Source organism: Pinus tabuliformis, chromosome 5_2, assembly GCF_031772625.1.
Source record: "Pinus tabuliformis cultivar Carrire ecotype Pingquan chromosome 5_2, CPIR1, whole genome shotgun sequence".
Classification (NCBI taxonomy): Eukaryota; Viridiplantae; Streptophyta; class Pinopsida; order Pinales; family Pinaceae; genus Pinus; species Pinus tabuliformis.
This window is the reverse complement of record NC_142306.1, coordinates 905,385,645-905,408,541: the sequence shown is the minus strand read 5'-3', so window position 1 is coordinate 905,408,541 and position 22,897 is coordinate 905,385,645. Positions and strand designations below refer to the sequence as shown.

The following is a 22,897-nucleotide window of genomic DNA, read 5'->3' as shown; positions in this document are numbered from 1 at the left end:
ACCCAAAGGACTCAACACTGACTGTAACTGCATACACCAACGCTGATTGGGCTGGAAGTATAGATGATTGGAAAAGCACTAGTGGAAATGCATTCTTCCTAGGAGACTGTTTGGTATCCTGGCTTAGCAAAAAACAGTCATCCATATCATTATCCACTACCGAAGCCGAGTATATTGTTGCAGCCTGCAGCACACTGTTGTACTCAGACACTATGGATGAAGGAAGCTCTAAAAGATCTCGACGTATGTACAGATCAACCAATTACCGTTTATTGTGACAACACAAGTGCTATCAGTCTCAGCAAAATTCCAATGATGCACTCAAGGACCAAACACATACCAATCAAGTATCATTTCCTCCATGAGCAAGTAGCTAAACAAAACATCATCCTGGAATATATCAGTACAAAGGAGCAGATCGCTGATATTTTCACAAAACCTCTTCCTCGAGAAGCATTCGAACATCTGTGTCAAAAGATGGGAGTTATTTCTTTATCATCACTCAAGTTCATTCATAAAGACGCAGCAGGACAGGGGGATCAGTTTGACAGGGGGAGTCCATATGCATTCCTTTGCCATTGATGTCAAAGGGGGAGAGAGCAGAAGAATATTGCCATCAATAACAAAGGGGGAGATTGTTGGACACGGATTGTCATTGATGTCAATATGGCAATATTCAAGGAGTAGACAGAGCCACCAGAAGAGCCAATGGAGACGAGAGAAGCAAACAGAGTTATAATAGAGTTCCTCGTTTGTTAGGAGTTGAACCGAAACAATCGAGCAGAGGGTTTCAGATCAAATGGAGTTTTGGGGTGTGGAGGCAAAACCTGGGGAGGTTCAGAGCTATGATTCTGGAGATGGTAAATATCTCCACTTATCGCAGGCAGCCCTAGGTGAGATTCAAAATGCAAAGGAAAGGGAGAGAACTCTCCTCAATGTTCATGTTGATAACAAGAAAGTTGTGCTTGGTGCACTTACATATGGCAAATGCAACCAGTTTTCGTTGGATATTATGTTTTCTAAACCTTTCAAGCTTTCACACAGTTGCACCACAGGAAGCGTCTTCTTCATTGGCTATACCACAGTTGTAGAAGAATCAAACGGTGGAATGGGAGGATATGATGACTCAGACTCTGATTCTGATGATGATCGACAAGCTCAGGCTCTGATGCATCGTGTTAAGGAAAATGGCCAAAGAGAAGCGAGGCTTGCCAAGCCTGAGTTAATGAAAGATGGTGCGAAACAAGTGAAGCCTGAACCTGTGATAATTGATAAAGCAGCTGCAAAGGCTAAGCCGGGGGAAAGAAAATCACTTCCTGGCAAGAAACTGGTGGAAAAAGAAGAATCCACTGATGATGAATGTGAGCCGTCGGATCAAAGAGCAGTGGATCCAACGGTCATCGCACGTGAAAGATGCGTGGAGGTTAACGGCCAGGGGACAGGCAGTTTCACGAGCGGGCGGTATTCCCCGCACCGCCTTTGGGCCCAAGGCGGTTTCCGTATATGGCCGCGCGATCCAGTTAATGCGCGACACGTGGCTGAAGTGACGGGCGCAAAACCGCCGCGATCGTGCGTTAACGCGTGAGCACTTAACAAAGGCGGGAGGCGCGATCACCGTTAGATCAAGCGGTGAATGTAATCAACAGTGAGGAGCTGCACGAGGTTTAATGTGCAAGCAAAAGGCCATAGCGACGCGGGAACCATTGGATGAGGGTGATCAACTGCTGCGATTGCGAATGCAGCAGAGGCTAATATGGGCGCGATTACGTGTTTTTTTTTGGAATAAAACAGAAACAAAAGGAAATTGTAGCTCATCGCATTTGATTGTGAGGTAATACTTACATCTTAGAGGTAAACGTTTAAGACGGGTTTTCTGGTTTCTTTAGACTTGTACAATTTAAAGGTACGGTTTGGTTCTGTGAAAAATGGCTTGCACTCCGTTTAATATGTACATGCCTGCAACTTCTTCTACCTGTTCGACTTCAATATCTGGCAGAAATGAATCTTTGTTTCCCTGTGAAAACCGAATGCGGTCCAAGGTGGGGTTCTGGTGATCAAAGGAGGTCACAACGATCGAGGAGGGAAGCTGAAAGATCAAGCAAGTAAGAGGAAACGACAGCGACTGAGGAGGAAGCCTAAGAGACGGTGTAAGCGAAAACGAATGGACAAAGGCACGGGAATGTATAAAGCAGTGGAAACAGAGAACTGTTGTGGCGGTTATGGTGGTGAAGAACCCGAGGGTGAGATAGTAGAAGCAGCAGAGGCAAAAGAGGCAGAAAAAGCAGCGGAGGCTGTAGAGGCAGCAGAAGCAGCAGAGGCAGGAGAGCAGGAGTGAGACAACCTCAGCTGAATAGAGTGCAGCAGCATACCTGTTTATACCAAGGTTGGGTTGGAGCCCAAGAGGTTGGAGCCTCAGAACTGAACAGGACTGAAGTCATTGGGGTAGGTGCTCCTAAGTGCAGAACCACTGCAAAACAGAGTTGGTGCTCTGGAGGTTGGAGCCTCACTGAAGTCCAAGTTGGAGCTTGGCAACTATTCACAATCAGATTTATACTTATATTGTATTTATTTCTTTGCACTGTCTTGAGTTTTAATAAAAGCATTAAATTCAACTGTTGATTTCTGTGTTCTGTGTATACATATACATATCTATATAGGTTGTTGGCAATCACTAGAACAATTAAAAAATAAATAGTAAGAAACACTGATTCACCCCCCCTCTTAGTATTTCCAACAAGTTGTAGTTGATGTTCCTAATGCTTGGGGTATGCTATTGTCTAGGAAATGGGCCTCTGATCTAGGAGGAAGTATCCAAATGAATTGGTCATATGCTATGATTCCTTCTCCTAGAGGTTTCGGGTTCATTAGACTAAATAGGGAGCTAGAAAGGAGATTCCATGTGGAAGATCCTAAGAGACCCCATAATGAGGTGATCACCGACAAACCTGACTTGGGGAATTACGCTATTTTGTCTAATTCCATAATCCCCTCAGAAGTTAAGGTTGATGAAAAGATAAGTGATCTGAAGAGTCAAGTATGGTATATGCATTTCGATGGTGCATCATCTAGGCATGGTAAAGGTGTTAGGATTGTTTTAAAGTCTCCCCTGGGGCATGTTTTCAAAGTTGCCTATAGATTAGAATTTGGAGCAACCAACAGAGTGACTGGGTATGAAGCTTTGTTGTTGGGCCTTGAGTTAGCAAAGAGCTTAGGGGTTAAATTGCTTCATATTAAGGGAGACTCTAATTTTGTTATCATGCAAGTTAAAAATAAATTTACTTGTAAGAATCAGAGATTGAGAAACTATCAGAATGCAGTCTGGGATATTTTGGAATACTTTGACGCTCTTGACCTCGAAGCTATCCCAAGAGAGCAGAATAGTTTGGTCGATGATCTTGTTGTAGCCGCATCTACCTTGCAGTTGTCTGATGAATTAGTGAAGGATAAGATTAAAATGGAAATTATTTTCAGACCTTCTGTTCTAGATAACTTAGAGCATTGGCAAGTTTTTTATGATGAAAAGCAAGTGATTCACTTTTTAAATAACTTGGATGAGTTTGAGAATTTCCGGGTAAGATATAGGGAGGATGGATCTGATGACTATGAAGATATTATAAATCCTACTCCCAAGAATGTTGTTGCCTTAGAGAAACACTTTGATCAGCATGATGCCACAAAGAAAGGAGAAGAGAATAAGATGGATCCTAGAAAATTTATTGAAGTAAATATAGGTACCCCTAGTGACCATAAAATTGTTAAAATTGGTAAGGGTACTAGTAAGGAAGAAAGAAAAAAGATAATCGATTTACTTCATGAATATCAGGATGTCTTAGCATTTTCTTATGATGAGCTAAAAGGTTATAGGGAAGATGTCATGGAGCACACTATCCCTTTAAAGGATGAAAATGCTAAGCCCTTTCATCAGAAGCTTAGGCAGATAAACCCTAGGTTGGCCCCCTTAGTCCAAAAGGAGCTTGTAAAAATGCTCACAGCTGGAATCATTGCTCAAACTAGGCATTCACCATGGTGTTCCAATTTGGTGATTGTTAGAAAGAAGAATGGAACAATTAGACTTTGTGTTGATTTCAAAAACCTTAATCTAGCATGTAAGAAGGATAATTACCCTTTGCCAAACATGGAGATTATGTTGCAAAGGATAACAGGTTCTAGAATGATGTCCCTGCTAGATGTTTTCTCTGGGTATAATCAAGTTTGGGTTAAGAAAGAAGATCGACACAAAACTACTTTCACCACACCATGGGGTACATTTGAATACATTCGAATGCCTTTTGGGTTAACTAATGTTGGGGCTACCTTTCAAAGGGCTATGGACTATGCCTTCAAGGGTTTAATTGGTAAAATTATTGAAATTTATCAGGATGATCTTATGGTTTTTTCTAAGAATTGTATCAGTCATATAGGTCATCTTAGGCAGGTTTTTAATAGATGCAGAGAATTTGGAATCTCTTTGAATCCTACTAAGTCTGTTTTTGGAGTAACAGAAGGGAAGTTGCTTGGTCACATCATTTCCAAGGATGGGATCAAGATTGACCCTGAGAGGGTTGAGGCAATCCAAAAGATTCCTCTCCCTCATAATCTCAAATCCCTTCAATCTTTTCTTGGGAAAACCAATTTCCTTAGAAGATTTATTCCAAACTATGCAAAAATAGCTAAGCCTATTCAAAGTCTTCTGAAAAAAGGATGTTAAATTCTTATGGAAAGACGATGGCAAAAGGGATTTTCAAGAGATCAAAGGTGTTATTGCTAAAGCTCTTGTCTTAGTTAGTCTCGATTATTCAAAGGACTTCATGATTTTTTCTTTTGATTCTGAAGATACCATAGTTGGTGTCCTGTTACAAAAGAATAAAGACGGTCACAAATAGCCTATAGCTTTCATGAGCAGAGCGCTTTAGAATTCTGAATTAAATTATACTCCCATGGAAAAGCAAGCCTATGCCTTAGTTAAATCTCTTAAGCATTTCAGGACTTATGTGGGTTATTCCAAGATCATTACTTTTGTCCCACACTCTGTTGTTAAAGATATATTGACTCAAATTCAATGCTTAGGGACTCATACTAGGTGGGTTACTAAGATTCAAGAATATGATTTAGAGATTAGACCCACCAAGTTGGTCAAAGGTCAAGGTTTGGCTGAAATGATGAAAGAGGGAAATGAAAAATCACTTGGTTTGATTTGTCTTAACGATTCATCTTCCCCTAAGCTGCAAAGATTAGGAGAGCATGAATGGTACAAGGATATTATTTACTACTTGTTAAATCTTACATGTCCTAACCATTTAGTTGTTCATAGGAGAAGGGCTCTTAGATTAAAAGCCACTAAGTATTGCCTTATGAAGGATGGCCTTGGATGGAGAAATCTTGAGGGCATTGTACTTAGATGTGTTGATGAGATAGGGTCTAATTAGTTGATTTCCGAGATTCATTCAGGATTTTGTACTGATCATTACACTGCTAGAACTACCGCTCACAAAATCCTTAGAGCTGGTTACTATTGGCCTTCTATTTTTTCTAATGTTCATAGATTTGTTAGAAGTTGCCAAGCTTTCCAAATGTTCACTGGGAAGCAAAAGCTAGTTGCCCTGCCCCTACAACCTATTGTTGTTGAGGCACCTTTTCAGCATTGGGGTCTAGATTTCATCAGGAAATTCCATGAAAATTCTAGCAATGGCTACTCATGGATCTTGATGGCTACCAATTATTTCACTAAATGGGTTGAAGCCATTCCTGCTAAGAATGCCACTGAAAAGGTCATAATGGATTTTGTTGAAAATCATATTATTACTAGATTTCGTGTCCCAACTAAAATCACCATTGATAATGCAAAGGCTTTTAGTTCTATAGAGTTTTCATCTTTTTGTTTTAAGTATGGCGTTGTGTTATCTCATTCGTCTAACTACTATCCTCAGGGTAATGGCCTGGCTGAATCAAGTAACAAGAATCTTATAACCATTATCAAGAAGATACTAGCAGATAACAAGCAGTCTTGGGATAGCAAAATCAAGTATGCTTTATGCGCCCATAAGATAACTAAAAAAAAGCTACTGGTAAAAGTCCCTTTAAACTTGTCTATGGCATGGATGTGACATTACCTATCCATCTTAAATTACCAGCGTACCAACTCCTTCAGCATTTTTCTAGTAATAAAGATGTTGTCCAAAACCGAATCGATCATATTGTGGAGTTGGATGAAACTCATAGGAAAGCTTTTGATAGTATATGCAAAAATCAGTCTAACATTACGAATTGACAAATCTTCTTGGTCTAGATCTTTTCAGGTTGGAGATATGGTTTTACTATGGGATCGCAAAAATGAAAAGCTAGGAAAGCATAAGAAATTTGATAGTTTGTGGTTAGGACCTTATATCATCCGAGGCATTGTTAGTCCAAATTCATTCCACTTGAGCAGATTGGATGGTGAACCACTTGACTTACCTGAAAATGGCCAAATGCTCAAGCTATTCTTCAAAGATGACATTTGATGCCATAGGGCATCCTCTGTATTGTATTTCTAACCCTACACCTTGTCATTTTAGCATTTTATTTTTGTTCTTAGATTAAGTTTACATTTCATGTTTGTAGAATTGTTACAGAGCTTCCATTTTATATAATGTTATATGATTATTTTTTGGATTATATTTGGATGCATGTTACTTATGTCATTTTGTGTTTTCTTTGGGTGCAGATTCTGGATTCTCACATTCCTTCGATAAAGCAACATGTCCCCAAGTAGAGCCAGATGTTGACCACTCCATGTCAACTACCCCATAGTTGTACATTTATTCGCGCATGGAAGTCCATCATGTCTGAGCAATCAGATGATCCACAAATTCATCATTATCAGCTATATGTACACTGGAGATTTGTAAACCCATTCTGCATTTTTTAATGTAAATGATCCTAGTAAGACAAATGTATGTAACTGTTGAAGAATCTTAGGGCATGCATATTAAGGTGATTCTTCTTTGACATGATAAAAATTTGTGAAGTGTTTAAACAATTTATCATAGTTAGATGTTCCATTCATTATTAGTGTATTTGATTACTTCATCAAACCGCTACCAAAACCAAAAGAGACAAGAACACAAATGATTTTTCTTTTTGTCGAGGCCAAAACCTCTCCCTCTTGGAGAGGAAAACCCATGCGTAAATTCTTCTTATAGAGATTCCATTGACGAATACCAAGACCATGACCCTTGACACAATCTGCCTCTCCAAGACCAAGCCATCAATCCTCTTCATGTCACTGCTGAGATCATTCTCTTCGCTGCACCACAGAGGTCATCACCATTGTGATCTTCATCACTGCTACAACACCATGCTCTTCATTACTGCTGCAACACCATGATCTTCATCACTGCTGCAACTTAGATGCCTTTACAATAGTATCACCAGGATCACTTGCTGCACTGAGATCCTCCGAGTCAATGAGATCACTGATATATGATCATGATCTATAATTACTATGATTGCAATTAAGTCAGGATCAAGACTATGATCCTTGTCACTGCTCCTCGAAGCATGTTGCTTTTACAAGATCTAAACATTGTGATGACTACAGAGAATAATTATGCCAAGACAGAGATCTAGGATCATTGCAGTATCTAATAAATTGAGATCCTTCTCATACTATACATATACCTTGATTGTATTGCGATAAGTTGAGACTGTGATTACGCCAAATTTGTCATGCTCCTTCGTTGTTATGGATCCGAGATTGATAATATTCTCATTGCGGCTTACCAAGGTTATGGAGACATTGTTGTGCCAAGGATAATCATCCAACTGAGATCCTGTCTGCTCCACCGTGTATCCACAATCATGACTGCACCTAAAAATCCAAGACAAGGTGCAGTCAAACCCTACTACAGCTCCCTGTCTCATCTGAAACCTTGAATGCGGCTAATTGCCTTGATTGTGGCTTCTCTTCTATGCCTGCAGCTCCGTCTCACTGCGGCTACCTTGTGACTATAGCTTCATCTCCTCAAGGCTGCAACTACATACCTTGACTGCAGCTACTGCAGCTTCATTACCTGAAATTTCAGAGAGATAGAAGTGTGAAGTTCTATGCTTTTGAGCTAACCCTTCGTGGGTATATATAGTGATGAGGGTTCATATGTGAGCCGACATAACTTCATGAACCGATGTGTCTTTATACCAAGCCAACATAACTTGTATTTATGTATTTAATTCATATTTCTTTGTAGCCGACGTGATCATCTCCTTATTGCTTCGTTTGCAGACTTCTTGTGCTTGTTCTTGAGGCATTGATCTTGGTCTTGGAGGGCTACTACACTTGTTGAAGACTTGTATACATTTACATGGACTCATGACATGATTCTTTGACATAGAAATAAATCCTAAAGACATCAAGAAGAAGTCTTTTACCTAGAGACACTTCTTGCTCATGAAACCCATGTAGCAAGATTACAAAAATAATTTATTTCCTTTTATTACATCAAATACAAAGATCATGTCATTATGAAGACCGAACCTAGTTACACTTTCTTCAACACTCCCTCTTAACTAGGTAGGTATTCATAATGATACTTGGTCCTTCTCAATTTGAAGAATTTCTCATAAGAAGAATCGGATTTGCAATCCATCTGTTATAGCATCATTTGAACCAACATTGTTTCCATTTAGCAAGGCCTTGACTAACAGCTTTGTCTCTCACTTAGATCAGAGCACACAATGTTGGCGAGACCCTATGACTGATAGACACGCATCATGAAGCATAAAAACTATGTTGATTCAAGAAACTGATAGCTTGTAGGCTTGAATGTTAAAATACACACAGGTATTTAAAATAATAATTTATTAATATATATAATGTATAAAATGATATAAGATTACAATGAGGACCCTGCTTTTATACCTTCGCAAGTGACCTTTCATGAATGGGCATGTCTTTTAGACATGCCTTTTCACTTAATTTAATGACTATTTAACCTAAATAATATTTAATTATTTAATATTAATATTTATTTTATTTATCTAATTATTATGAATTATATTCATAATATAGCCTCTTCCTTCAAAAGCTTTGTCCTCAAATCTTTAACGCTGGGGGTTTTCTTCTCCTTAGTGTCTGTCGTCTCATCATCGATTCGTCATGTAGCTTATCAATACTATTTCCTTGGATTTTTTAAATAATAATAATTTTTTTATATTTTTTTTAACGAGTCTAAAATATATATATATATATATAGATAGATTTTACTCTAATTAATTATATTTTTTTAACTCAATTTTTTTTAATTAATTAAAATATATTAATTAATTAAATTGTAATTATATAATATAGTTATTATTTAATTATATATATTATATATAACTATAGCTATATATTATATAGTTTTTTTTTTGATAATCGTATGATCGAATTTTTAAAAAAGAAGCGACGCCACGCTCTGATGGGTCACGTTGGTTGACCTTGACCGTGAACTCTCGTTAAATAATGGCTCCTGGTTCTTGTTTTGGTCGTGGCCTCGGCTTGCAGAGACAGCGAAAACACCTCCCTTCACCTTGAAGCCACGTAAACAATTGTGCCTTCGACTGCCCGTGTGCTGAACGGTGAAGCGCTGACTGCTGCAGACATTGGGAATTGATGGCTGAGGTGGACAGTGAGGAAGGGTGCACGAAGTGGGAGCCGACCATGGAAACGGACAGTGTGTGGCAACATGACAGCCGTCATCGATGGGTTGGACTGTTATACGCAGAGGTAGCAGATCGTTCTGAACAATTCGTGCTAAGGTATCCGGATCAATTCCATCCTCGCCAGTGTTGTCGTTTTTAAATTCAAGAACTCCCTCAATGACAATGTCGTCACCATCATCATCATCATCGAGCAGGTGATGCGCAGGTGGCCAATGGCCCAACAATTGAAGAAAAAATTGATGTGGCCAATGCCCCCAGGGAACAACAGTTTCTCCATATGGCCACAAGCCGAAGGTAAAGTGTTCGCCAATGACAACGTCGTCGTCATCAGAGTGTCCTTCCTCAATGGGGCTCGTGTGAGATTCGTCGTCGCTACTGTATATGGGCCTTTCGGTTGGCTCGAGCTCTTGTAGACTCAATAAATTTACTGCAACAAGATATATTGCATCATCTTTACGCAAGGCAGGTTCAGGAAGAAGGGCAGCTGCACGCACTGCTGCAGCCCCAGATGGACCTAGTGCCGCAGGATCATATGCTACTAATGCAAAGTTGTGTACAGGGTGCACAAACAAAACATCTCCAGGTATCTCAATTGGGTACGCACGAAACCTTATGACAATATCTGATACAGAAATGGGCACTGTATTTTTGTCAACCGCAACTATTCCAAGTGTCTTAGAATTATAGATCACAAGCCATGTTCCAATACAATAATTAATTTCAAGAGCATCAGTAAAAATACTTGGTGGTACTGTGACCGAAACCCTAACAAGGCTTGGTTCAAGGAGTTGCTCCACAAGAGGAGCTTTGGAATATGGCATATTTAAAACAATGCTATCAATGACTTTAGATGCATCCCTAACCTCTCCATTTGATAATGACACCTGTGGTTGTGTTTCTCCATTTGATAATGACCTTTGTGGTTGTGCATCCCAAGATGTAATCGCAGGTCTCCTTTCCCACAGTCCAGTCAGATTATCTCGAGTGTAGACTTGAGGGGTTGCATACCATTTATGTCTATCAACAGTAACCAAAAGAGACTTAATTCGATGGTGATCTATAGGGCTCACATATTTTAACGGAACCCGCGCCCCGGGTGATAGCTTAGACAAAACAGATATAAAATCTTGAACTTGTGTAATTTCCTTCCCTGCAAATCTTTTAATGATCGCAAAAGAAGGAACACTTGATAGCATGTGCCCTTGCTCGGCAACATATACTAGACCACAGCTTAAGTTGAAATTCCTATAACTTACATGGTTGATTTTAAAAAATTTGTTCATAGGTGTCTCATCATTATTAAATCTTTCCTTACATTCTTTGTAAATTTTTAGGTTGTTGTTCGTTTGATTAGTCTCTCGAGTCTCATTTTGTTCATTCATTTTATATTGTTTTACATCCTTTTTTATAGATTCTATATCTTCAAAAACCTGCTTTTTCTCAAGAGTCACCGATGGTAGATTTTTATTGACATCTTCTTTAAACAAGGAAAAATCTAATATCCTTTCATTGTCAATATCTACAATAGTCTGCTCTTTCTCCAGAGTCATGGATGGTAGTTTTTCATTGACGACTTCTTTATTGATATGATATTGTACATCTCCTTGTTTCTCAAGATAGTCCTCATCTTGATCTTGTTTCGTTTCTTCATTGTCGCTATCATCTTCCCAATTATCGATTTCCCTTCGACATGCTTTAATTTTTGCATATGACTTTTCTAAATGCTGAAATGCTTCTTGAATTTCACCAAACTGCTCAACGTAATCAGGATGTGAACATAATGGCACATTATGTGGCGAACTACGTTCAAAGGCTCGCATCATTATATTGTGCGCCATGGCTCTGATACCACTGAAGCATAAAAACTATGTTGAAGCAAGACACTGATAGCTTGTAGGCTTGAATGTTAAAATACACACAGATATTTAAAATAATAATTTATTAATATATATATAATGTATAAGATGATATAAGATTACAATGAGGACCCTGCTTTTATACCTCCGTAGGTGACCTTTCGTGAATGGGCATGTCTTTTAGACATGTCTTTTCACTTAATTAATGACTATTTAACCTAAATAATATTTAATTATTTAATATTAATATCTATTTTATTTATCTAATTGTTATGAATTATATTCATAACACATCATCATTGTCTCTCTTAAGGTCATACCCACTCGGGTGTTCTCTGAGTATGCCCTAATAGGACTATTCTCATCTTGGGTTCCCAGCCCTCAAGAATATCGGTCCTCTTGCCCACTCTTGGATGCCCTACCACATCCTCAAAGAGTGTCGGATGCCAGATGATTACACAATCCTCCATTCTTTCTTCCAAACTGAAGACAAGAATGTTGTGTCTAACTCTCCCTCTTAACCAGGGACGAGTTCCAAGTTTTTCTTTACTCAGAAACTTGCTTGAGTTCCTTCGCTCATAGGAACTTCCCAGAGCTCCCTCTTACACAGGGACTCTATCATCAGTGCTTTATAGGGTCTTCTAGTTGACTGATGATTCAAGACTTCAATGTCATCAATTTCTTCACATGTAGGGTCAGCCATCCATTACTTTCCTTCGTCATGTTATTCCTTCTTTTCCGAAAAGTATCCTCCTTGGCTTCATATCTGGGGCTTCCTTCATAAGCTCATATGTCTTCACTTTCCTTCAACAGTGATTGCTCTGGATCACAAGGTACATAGTTGTGACATCCTTCACAACTCTTCTTTCCTTGATCCTGCACACATACCCAAACTTTTCCAAAAGGTCAGACACCAAAAAAAATCACATATTACCTTTTGGTGATGGCCTTCTTCCAGTGACATCTTTTTGTAGGCATCATTCATCCTGCATACATGTTGACACATCTCCCAATGATATCTGTTGTCAAGGGTCCTCATCTTTTCAGACTTCCATCAGAGTCTTCACATCATTCCGGGAGGTTTCCTGGTCAAGTCTTCCTGATCCTCTAGATGTTGACTGCCTTCATCATGGTTGCATGCTTCACGATCTCTTCCATCCTCTTCTCATTCCCAAGAGCTTTCATAGTTCTTCAATGGTCATCAATTTCCTCATACATATTATGTTGATTTCATCTAGTCTGACTTATGTCCTTCTGCATCCTTTCAGAGGAGGAGATCCTTTCCCTTTTGATCATGCTTGATCCATTTAACCTACAACCATATAACACGACATCACAATATCAAATGCAAGTACAATTACAAGTATACATACCTCCATCAAGCTACTTTCTGCAACCTTCTTGATTGAACAGATCTTCAATCCCTTGATTTGTCATCAGTCCTTCATCTCATGATTTCCAAAAGTTGGAATTCCTGACGAAACATTTGCTGCCTTCCCGGACTATGAGATCCTCCGCTGAGATCTCTATCAGAGATCCTTCAGGATCTAGTATATCCCTATCTGGCAAATGTTTCCTCTGACCTAGATCTTCCTTTCCTTTAATGTACAACGAGATTCCCAAGAGCTATATCCTCCATGATTCATACGAGCTCTTGTTTTCATGATGCCACGATGCATCTTCTTACCATGATCAGGACTTCTGATAGGACCCATTTGAGAGGGATGTCATTTCACTCATACTGGAAATCTATTACTCCCTCTTCCCTTTAGCTTCCTCTATCCTTCAGATGATATGAACCCTTTTTCATAATCTTTTCATAGTGTTGTTTTGTCTTATTAATCCTTCCTTTGCACATAGTTGAATCTTTTCAACTTACCTTTCTCTGTCTGGCATAGAGACCGCAAACTGTTGATTGAGTTGATCTTCTTGTTCATAAACAATTGTCACCTTGCTTATCAATGATGATTATCCATTCATCTTTTTCCCAGATCTCTCAATGAAGATACTTCTCCATTCCTTGGCCCATTCTGCACTTCATCTCAGAGAGTATATCCTCTTATGTCTCCTTTCTTACTTCATAGAACCTTAAGAGTTTTTATGACTTCAAGGGAGACCTGTTCACTGACTTCCCTTCTCTATAAGGATTCTGTCAATCCCTTTTATTCCATGCAAGATAACTCGTCTATCCTATAGATCTCCTTGCATTCATGAAGTCATTTCAAAGAAAAAATGATTAATGAAAATACTTACTTGAGATGTGAAGATGAAATCTTCACCTTGGCAGTATTGATGCTTCCACCGGATGAGATCCTTGATAGGAAGTTATCTTGATATACAAACTGTTGATATAATTGTACTTCTGGAACCTTGTAGTATGCAGCTTCGAATTGAGGTTGCTTGTCCATCAGATAGTATGGCTTCTATAACGAGTGCTTGCCCATTCCAGCTGTCCTCAAATATATAAGTTCTGAGAATCCGAGATTTCAGGACTGAGATTTTATAGAAATGAATAGTGGCATGTTGTAGACCGAGACTGTGGGAGGCATCAAAGTTGTTGGTATGAATCCTGAAGGTTTTTATCCTTTCGACTGTAGATCTCCAAAACCCTTGTTGTTGAAGACTATCTCCTTGAACGGATAGGCAACAATCCTTGTTACTATATACTGTTGTTGTAGGTTGATCCTTTAATCCAAGGTTTGATCAAGATGTAGATCTTTAGCTTGCTTGGATGTCTTGATTCTTGAATGTCTCTTAACTGCCCTTATTTTGACTGTTGAACCAATCCCTCTGATACCATGTTGAAGAATCTTAGGGCATGCATATTAAGGTGATTCTTCTTTGACATGATAACAATTTGTGAAGTGTTTAAACAATTTATCATAGTTAGATGTTCCATTCATTATTAGTGTATTTGATTACTTCATCAAACTGCTACCAAAACCAAAAGAGACAAGAACACAAATGATTTGGCTTTCTGCCAGGGCCAAAACCTCTCCCTCTTGGAGAGGAAAACCCATGCGTAAATTCTTCTTATAGAGATTCCATTGACGAATACCAAGACCATGACCCTTGACACAATCTGCCTCTCCAAGACCAAGCCATCAATCCTCTTCGTGTCACTGCTGAGATCATTCTCTTCGCTGCACCACAGAGGTCATCACCATTGTGATCTTCATCACTGTTGCAACACCATGCTCTTCATTACTGTTGCAACACCATGATCTTCATCACTGTTGCAGCTTAGATGCCTTTATAATAGTATCACCAGGATCACTTGCTGCACTGAGATCCTCTGAGTCAATGAGATCACTGATATATGATCATGATCTATAATTACTGTGATTGCAATTAAATCAGGATCAAGACTATGATCCTTGTCACTGCTCCTCGAAGCATGTTGCTTTTACAAGATCTGAACACTATGATATCTACAGAGAATAATTATGCCGAGACAAAGATCTAGGATCATTGCGGTATCTAATAAATTGAGATCCTTCTCATACTATACATATACCTTGATTGTACTGCGATAAGTCGAGACTATGATCACACCAAATTTGTCATGCTCCTTCGTTGTTATGGATCCAAGACTGATCATATTATCACTGCGGCTTACCAGGGTTATGGAGACATTGTTGAGCTGAGGATAATCATCCAACTAAGATCCTGTCTGCTCCACTGTGTATCCACAATCATGATTGCACCTAAAAACCCAAGACAAGGTGCAGTCAAACCCTACTGTGGCTCCCTGTCTCATCTGAAGCCTTGACTGCGGCTTCTCTTCTATGCCTGCAGTTTCGTCTCACTGCGGCTACCTTGTGACTGCGGCATCATCTCCTCAAGGCTGCGGCTACATACCTTGACTACGGCTTCTTACTGTAGCTTCATTACCTGAAATTTCAGAGAGAGAAGTACGAAGTTCTATGCTTTTGAGCTGACCCTTCATGGGTATATATAGTGGTGAGGCTTCATATGTGAGCCGACATAACTTCATGAACCGATGTGTCTTTATACCAAGTCGACATAACTTGTATTTATGTATTTAATTCATATTTCTTTGTAGCCGACGTGATCATCTCCTTAATGCTTCGTTTACAGACTTCTTGTGCTTGTTCTTGAGGCATTGATCTTGGTCTTGGAGGGTTGCTACACTTGTCGAAGACTTGTGTACATTTACATGGAATCATGACATGATTCTTTGACATAAAAATAAATCCTAAAGACATCAAGAAGAAGTCTTTTACCTAGAGACAATTCTTGCTCATGAAACCCATGTAGCAAGATTACAAAAATAATTTATTTCCTTTTAAGTTTTATTACATCGAATACAAAGATTATGTCATTATGAAGACCGAACCTAGTTACACTATCTTCAACAGTGACAACCTAGGTAAATTTATTTTTTTGATGATGATTTCTATCCTAGTAGGTTTTTAGTCTCACGGATTCATGTGTGTTTCTAAACACAGATGATCGACAGAGTTTTTCCCTCCAGCTTCACCCCAAAGCTAGGGTGGATTTTGTCATCGGGATTTTAAATAAGTCTTAGTGTTATTTATCGAGTCTCTGTAAAATTGATTTGGGAATAATTCTAACTATTTGATTAGATTATTTTATTACAAGTCCTAGATTATTTTGGGAATAATTCTAACTTTTGGTTAGATCATATTTTGTATCACAAAAATGGGTAATTATTGAGGGTTTATAACGAACAGGTGTTCCCCCTTCATGGGTTAGAAATCTAATATTTCATGTAAAAATATTTAGTGTGTGATCCCTCATAGTTACACACCATCGCTAAATATTAGAGGGTTGAAAAATTAATAATCCCCTCATGAGCCAATTAACTAAAATTTCTGGCTAAAATAAATTAAAATGTTAAAGCCAGAAATCTAATTAATTTAGGTCCTAGCAAAAATTAAATTCTCCCACATTTAAAATTCGTGGGTTTTAAAGTTTTCAATTTTTGGAGTTCCCCGACCAGGGGAATATTGAAAATTTCAAGATATTTTGAACCCTTGGGCCATAGTAGTTAAGTCAAAGTCAACTTTTTGCGGCAATTAACTCAAAATAATCATTTTTGAGTTAATTAAAAGTGAAATTCGAATTTCCTCAAAAAGTAACTTTATTTCAACGGTGATGATTAAAAGATCATTTGATCTTCATCAACGGTTGAGATTGCTTTGACAGGGATCAAGCCAACTAGTCGTTGAAGAATTTTTCTATAAATGAGAGGCCTCTCTCCATTATTTGGATCCGATTTTTGAATTGTGTACTTGCTCTAAGAAAGCTCTTGTAACTTTTTCTGGTTAATAAAACACATGGACTTTTGGGTTTAAGACAATTTTTGTGGTAATATTGTTCTTAATACTCTGCTGCTTTTATTTGCATTTGCTAGTTAAAAACCTTTGAGGATTGATCTGTGTACAGGTATCTTACACAGATTTCTGGGTTTTTAGAATATCATTTTGATTTGATAGAAGTAGCAGGTATCTCTATTTCTTGATGATTTTATGATCATTTTTTGAATCTCTATTAATCTAACAATCAAATCTAAGTGTGCAAAAGTTATCATTCAGGATTTGGGCACTTGGGGAAGTCCTCAGCTGGACCAACTGACTCAGTTTACAGATTCTCAAGAGCCCACTGTCTTTTTAATTTTTGAAGTCATTTTATAGAATATTTTACTTGCAGGGTTTTTCTTGGGCTTGTGCCTCTTTAAAATTTCAAATTTATTTCTAAATTTGTGCAAAATTTGTTTAAATCTGGTTAATAGAGGGCTTTGATCTGCAAATCTGCTAGATCTGTAGAATATCATTGTCGATTTGTAAATATCAAATTTCTAATTCATTGGGATTTTAGGTATTTTATATTTTTGTATATACATGCTTTGGGGTTTTTATCTTTTGTTTGTGCAGAACAACTTCTAAAAATTGTAGGTGATTTTTGTGGATTACCGAGTGAGATCTAAGCCTCAAAGGGCATCTCCATTTTGTTTGTAGGTCAAGGAGAAATTTCAAAAGGGTCACCGGCAAATTTTTTAGGGCTTTGAGGCCCTATGCTCACCATCTCCAGCTCCTTTTCGACCTCCCCTCTTCTCCTCTCGGCTTGCCTCCTCGGCTTACCTTATAGCCCCCTCATCCTCAACCTGCTCCCTTCTTCCTCTTGACCCTCACCTTCCACTCATCTCTTTGCAGCCCCTCCTCCTTATCTCTCCAACCTTATGGCCCTCACTCTCGGCCTCCCTCTTCCTACTCTCGACCTCGCTTCCTTACGGCCTCCTCTTCCCTCACCTCCTCTCAGCCTCCCCTCATCTCACTCTCGACGTCCATCATTCCCCTTTTAGCCTCCCTTTCTTCGCCATCCTTCATCACTAAATTCTCTCCATTAATTTCCCTAAAAAAATTTACAAGTTTTGAACAAAAAGGTTTTTCACAAAAAAATTATGAGTTGAGGATTTTCAGTGATTCGTGCAGCGTATCTTCAAGTGTCTTCAAGCCCCTAAGGGTTGACTCGTGCACACCCTCTAACATTTCCTCGTTTCATTTTGAAAGCAAGGCTAATACTAGCATAAATTTGAAATTCGCTGGAGTATATCAGCAAAATTTAATTTTCATATTCTACTGATGTACGTTGCAGAGATAGAAATTATCTTCAGTAACTTTTTGCATGCTAATTGACAAATTTACATTGTTTCACTGTTGTTCAGTAATTTATTTATGAGTTTTTAGATCAAATACATCAGTAGATCAGAAATAATTAAACTAAGAAATTTTCTGAATTGTAGTTATTAGTTAGTCATTTATGAGTTTCTGTTGTTATGCATAGAAAAATCTAAATATTCCATGGTTACAGGACTATTGTTTTAGAATATATTGTTGGCATTAACATTTGATTTAAGAACAGATTATTACACTGATATTTCATTGCTGTAATATGAGTTTAAGTACTTAGTTTTATTTCTGAAGTACATTTGTTTTCACATGCTCATTCAAGAAAGATTAACTTAGTTTCACTTATGCATCCAATGACCTTTGATTAAGTACTTCATGCAAATGGATTTCTGAATTTAAAGTGTTTTATTTCCAGCATTTTACATTTTAGTCCTATTGTACATTTCAGTAATTACTTGTGTAGATTTTACATTTTACATTGTTGGTATAAGTACTTGTTTTCACATTAAGATCACCATTTTTCTAAGCCTTAAGTTAAATAACATTTAAGACATATTTCAGAAAAATAAATTTAGGCCCTCATTTAACTAAAATTAACCAAGTCCCTGCATTTCACATAGCTTTAAGTTTTGCATTTGCATATGAGACAGTCAAGTCATTTAGCAACAGTTTCCCATCCTTTACTTGGACCTTATTTCCTCTACAAGATAGTTAACTCCACAAGGCACTGGTATCATTTTCCTAAAATAAATTTGAATATTTAAATTCTTGCGCAATCTAAAACAAGTATTGGTTGTTTAGTTGTGTCTCCCAGATTGGTTGGTTCCCGTCTACCCCCCTTAGTCTACTATTGGGAGACAACTCATTAGGGATCAGTGTGACAGCCCCCGCTCTAAGTCATTGTCGCGGTGCCTAGACATCTGTGTGACAACAAGAAGTATGGGGAACATGAAGATGGGACAAACCAGCAACAACTGAATTGCAAATTGTATGGCCAACATATGCTAGGAGGGGTGGTTGAAATACAATTTTGCTAAATCCCCAGGCATGATGTTGAGATTTGTAAGTCATCTAACCCGAAGGTTATGAGAACTGCACATGATGCAATTTATGCAAAGGACAAAGAAAGAAGAGGCAGTTGCAAATAGGGCCAAACGTGCAAGTAAATCTTCAAGGCTATCTACCTCTAAGGCTAAGGGTAGTGGGAGGGGCTCCATGTTAATTTGGCAGCTCAAGAACAAATTCCCTCCTTTGGACAACCTTCCTCATCCAAAGAAGACCCTCTCTGCCTTTGCAAGAATTGAACTTAGTCAAGGAAAAATATAGTTTTAATGTGAAAACTCACATGTGCACAAAAGTTCAGGTCGGCCTAGAAGTCAAAATGGGTCTCCTCCAACGCATATAAATAGACCTAATGTCGCATCACTTTGGATATCACATCACAAGCATCCTCTTCTCTCTCTTCTTTGGATCCGTTCATACATGTCTGTAATTGAGAGGTCCGAGCTCACACATGTGAAGGGAAGGAAGGGTAATCTGATTTCTTCGTTGACTTTTCTGCTTGGACAGTTTGACCATCTCACAGACCAACTTTGACTTGGCATTTTGATTTGTTTTTACTTGATTTGGATCTGTTTCTAGAGGCCACATTCCTTGGTGCAGAGATCAAGATTTTTGGGCAGTTTGACTTATGTTGACCACAAGGAATCTGAAGTTTGATCGTGGACTCTCTCCTTTGACCGAGTTCTTGATAACTATTTTTGGTGGGTTTGACCGATCTTTGAAGGCTGATTTTGATGTTGCCTTGACCAAGTTGTTTGGAGGTGCTTGACCATTGACTTGAGGTTTGGTTTGGGCATCTTTGACTATTGTAGACATTGATAGAATCGCATAATTGACTTGTTGACCAGATTTGACTATTGGGCTCATCATTTGAACATTGATTTGGTTGGTTTTGTTGGATAGTCAAAGGTTTGACTTTGACTCGTGATTCATGAATTGGAACATTGTAATCTCTTTGTTGAACATTTGATGACAACCTAATAGAAGAAAATTTTGAAATCCCCCTTGTGGGGATTTTCCGTGGTCTTTGACCAAACTTGTGTCTCTTGTTATTGCTCTTGATTGTCTTTTATTGTACATTGCATTTATTGTTCTATCTACAATTTATATTTATCATTGGAAGATTAAATTTGAGTGCTAATTGAAAAAAAGATTGGGCTAAGTGATTGTAATAGCATAGAACAGTAGAAAATTAACATGGAGTCAGAGCTAAGGTGAAGACAAGCCCAAGGAATCAAGAAAAATCATCTTTGGAAGAAAGCTAAAGGAGCCTATTTGACTTGGTCAAGATGTCTACCTCTTACTTCAAAGACACGGAAAAGTTGGGTGACTCATCTAACTTTGTTACTTGGAAGATCAAGGTGGAAGTCATACTCGATGATAATGATGTTTTGGAATATGTGCAAGGAAAAGTACTTGAGCCACCAAAAATGCTCCAATGGTTGCCAAGTCCAAATATAAGAAAGGTGAGCTCAAAGCCAAGAAAATTTTCATTGATTTTGTTGTTGTTCTATATTTTTGAGGCTGAGGGAGTAAACACATAGGACAACATCAAAACCACTTTGGAAGCTGGGATCTAGCCCTACCAGCTTCAGAGAGTGATCTCTCTGTAAAATTTAGCTTTGTTTTATGTAAATTTTAGGCTAGTTATGATTGTACTGTTGTTTTGATTTGATTGTTTGGTTGATTAAACTGTCATAATTCCATTGGGCTATGGAGTCTAAACATTAACTGGATTTGGCATCAAATTTTAGAGGAGTTGCACAGGGCAAGCTAGGTTGCACTATTTGGATCTTTCAGAATATTAAATGGATTGTGAAACAGAAGAAATGTAAGATTTGGTAGAAACTAAGGAGCAATGAAGAATTCCTTAATTTGACTTCAGGAGAAAACATGAAAATTACTGACAACGAGAATAGGGTGCTCTAAACAACAAATCCTATTCATCACAGTTTCTGTTAAGTAATTGAGATTTCCATAATAACAAAGAGAGAAAAATAATGTTTAAACAAATAAATAGAAGAAACACATCACCATTTGGTACACCACATGAATCCTGTGAAAGGTCCTTGTATTATTGATGCTCCAGTACTTTGAAAAATTACAATATGCAGAGGAAATTACATTCAGAAATCAACCTTAATACTTCAAACAGTGAAGTATTTATACAAATAATTACAAAATCATTACAAAATCGTTGTCTCAACCGATAGTGTATTATTAGCCTAATTCTAAACAATCAGATTTATCTCTAGCAGGAAAAAAGGCCATGTAGACAGCTGGATGGAAAAGTGGCTCTATTTTGGTGGGTTCGATTGTTGAATCGACCCAAAACTGTGCTGCATTGATGCGTTGGCTGCTGTGTTGACTGTTGTGTTGGCCGTTGTTTTTACTGCCTCTGAATTACCCTTTAATCTAGTAAATCACAAAGTTCTTCCCATCTTTTTTCATTTGGTATGGTTACTTTAATTACCCTACGGTAAATCTCATCAACCTCAGTGTATTTTGCAAAAGTTGGCTTCATTGTAAAAACATGTTTTACCTCATTCTGGATGTAGAAGTCATTTGCCATGGTTTCTAAAAACGCTCTTGTTGTCATACTGCCTTTTATCCTGTTAGAGTCAGTATTTGCATACTGACATCAGTGATCAAAAATCCTCTTTTCATATCATATTAGGGTCCCATTCTGAAATTTTTGTCATTCCACTAGGTCGTCATGCAAAAATTTGGTCACTGAAGGTTGAATTAGGGTTTCCTTTACTCCTTTTAGAAATTTACCCCTTGCTGGCTCATTTCAACCTTGTTGAGTATCCATTGTCCATAAAGTTAATGACATCATACCATCACATCAGTCATGTCATCTTGAAATTCAGTCCTTCAAGGTCTCATTAGGTCTTTTAGGGTTTTTCAAGGTTTCATTAGGTCATTAGAGTTTCCAAGGTTCCAATAAAACTCCATTCCATTGCATAAAACCCACAAGTAAAGGGTGATCAAATAACATCTCTTCACCATGTGAAGATGATTTGTAAAGAGAAATGTTTATTTCATCATATAATTTTATGTTCACTATATGTAATAAGTATTGTTCCTAAACTGCCAACTCAATCTCTATATGCCAACTTCATTAAAGCAAAGTCAAATTCAATGAGTTCTCAAAGACAATCAAAAGATCAGTTTGTCAAAGGAAATAGTCAAGTGAAAGGGTAATGTTTCAAAAAGTTAAGTGAATGCCAAAGGGAGTTGTCTTTTCCCAAGGGTGTCCAAAGTTCAAACCATAATTTTTCACAAGCACTAAAACCCTAATTTCCTCTCCCACTGAGATAGGGCTGGCTATGGAATCAGAGACATCTGAGCAGAGGAGGCCTAGGGGAGGTCATTTTAGCAAGTATGAGGCCATTCCAAATCATAAACATCATGTCTCCATCATTTTTCAAGAAATCATTCCAAGGGACAAATCATTTGCCACACATAGGGTCAGTTCTTCTTCAAAGTATGTTTCCAACCAAACATAGATGAATTTTACAAAAGTGAGAGAGGTTTTTGTCCACAATAGTCCAAGGATGAAAAACCTCCTTCAATTTTTACATAGGTGTTATGGTTTTGGAGAAATGTCAAAAATACAGT

The 22,897-nt window shown here is 38.0% G+C and overlaps 1 protein-coding gene and 1 pseudogene across 2 annotated transcripts in view; one reads left to right on the top strand and one right to left on the bottom strand.

The window, feature by feature from the left end:
* Nucleotides 1-22,897, bottom strand: part of LOC149162240 (putative methyltransferase PMT23) — a 208,881-nt pseudogene that overhangs the window by 86,640 nt on the left and 99,344 nt on the right. The gene's annotated exons all lie outside the window — the stretch shown is intronic.
* Nucleotides 800-1,585, top strand: LOC149162242 (histone deacetylase HDT1-like). The gene has a single exon (XM_089437614.1). It carries the CDS (start codon nucleotides 800-802, stop codon nucleotides 1,583-1,585), a length of 786 nt encoding a protein of 261 aa, XP_089293740.1.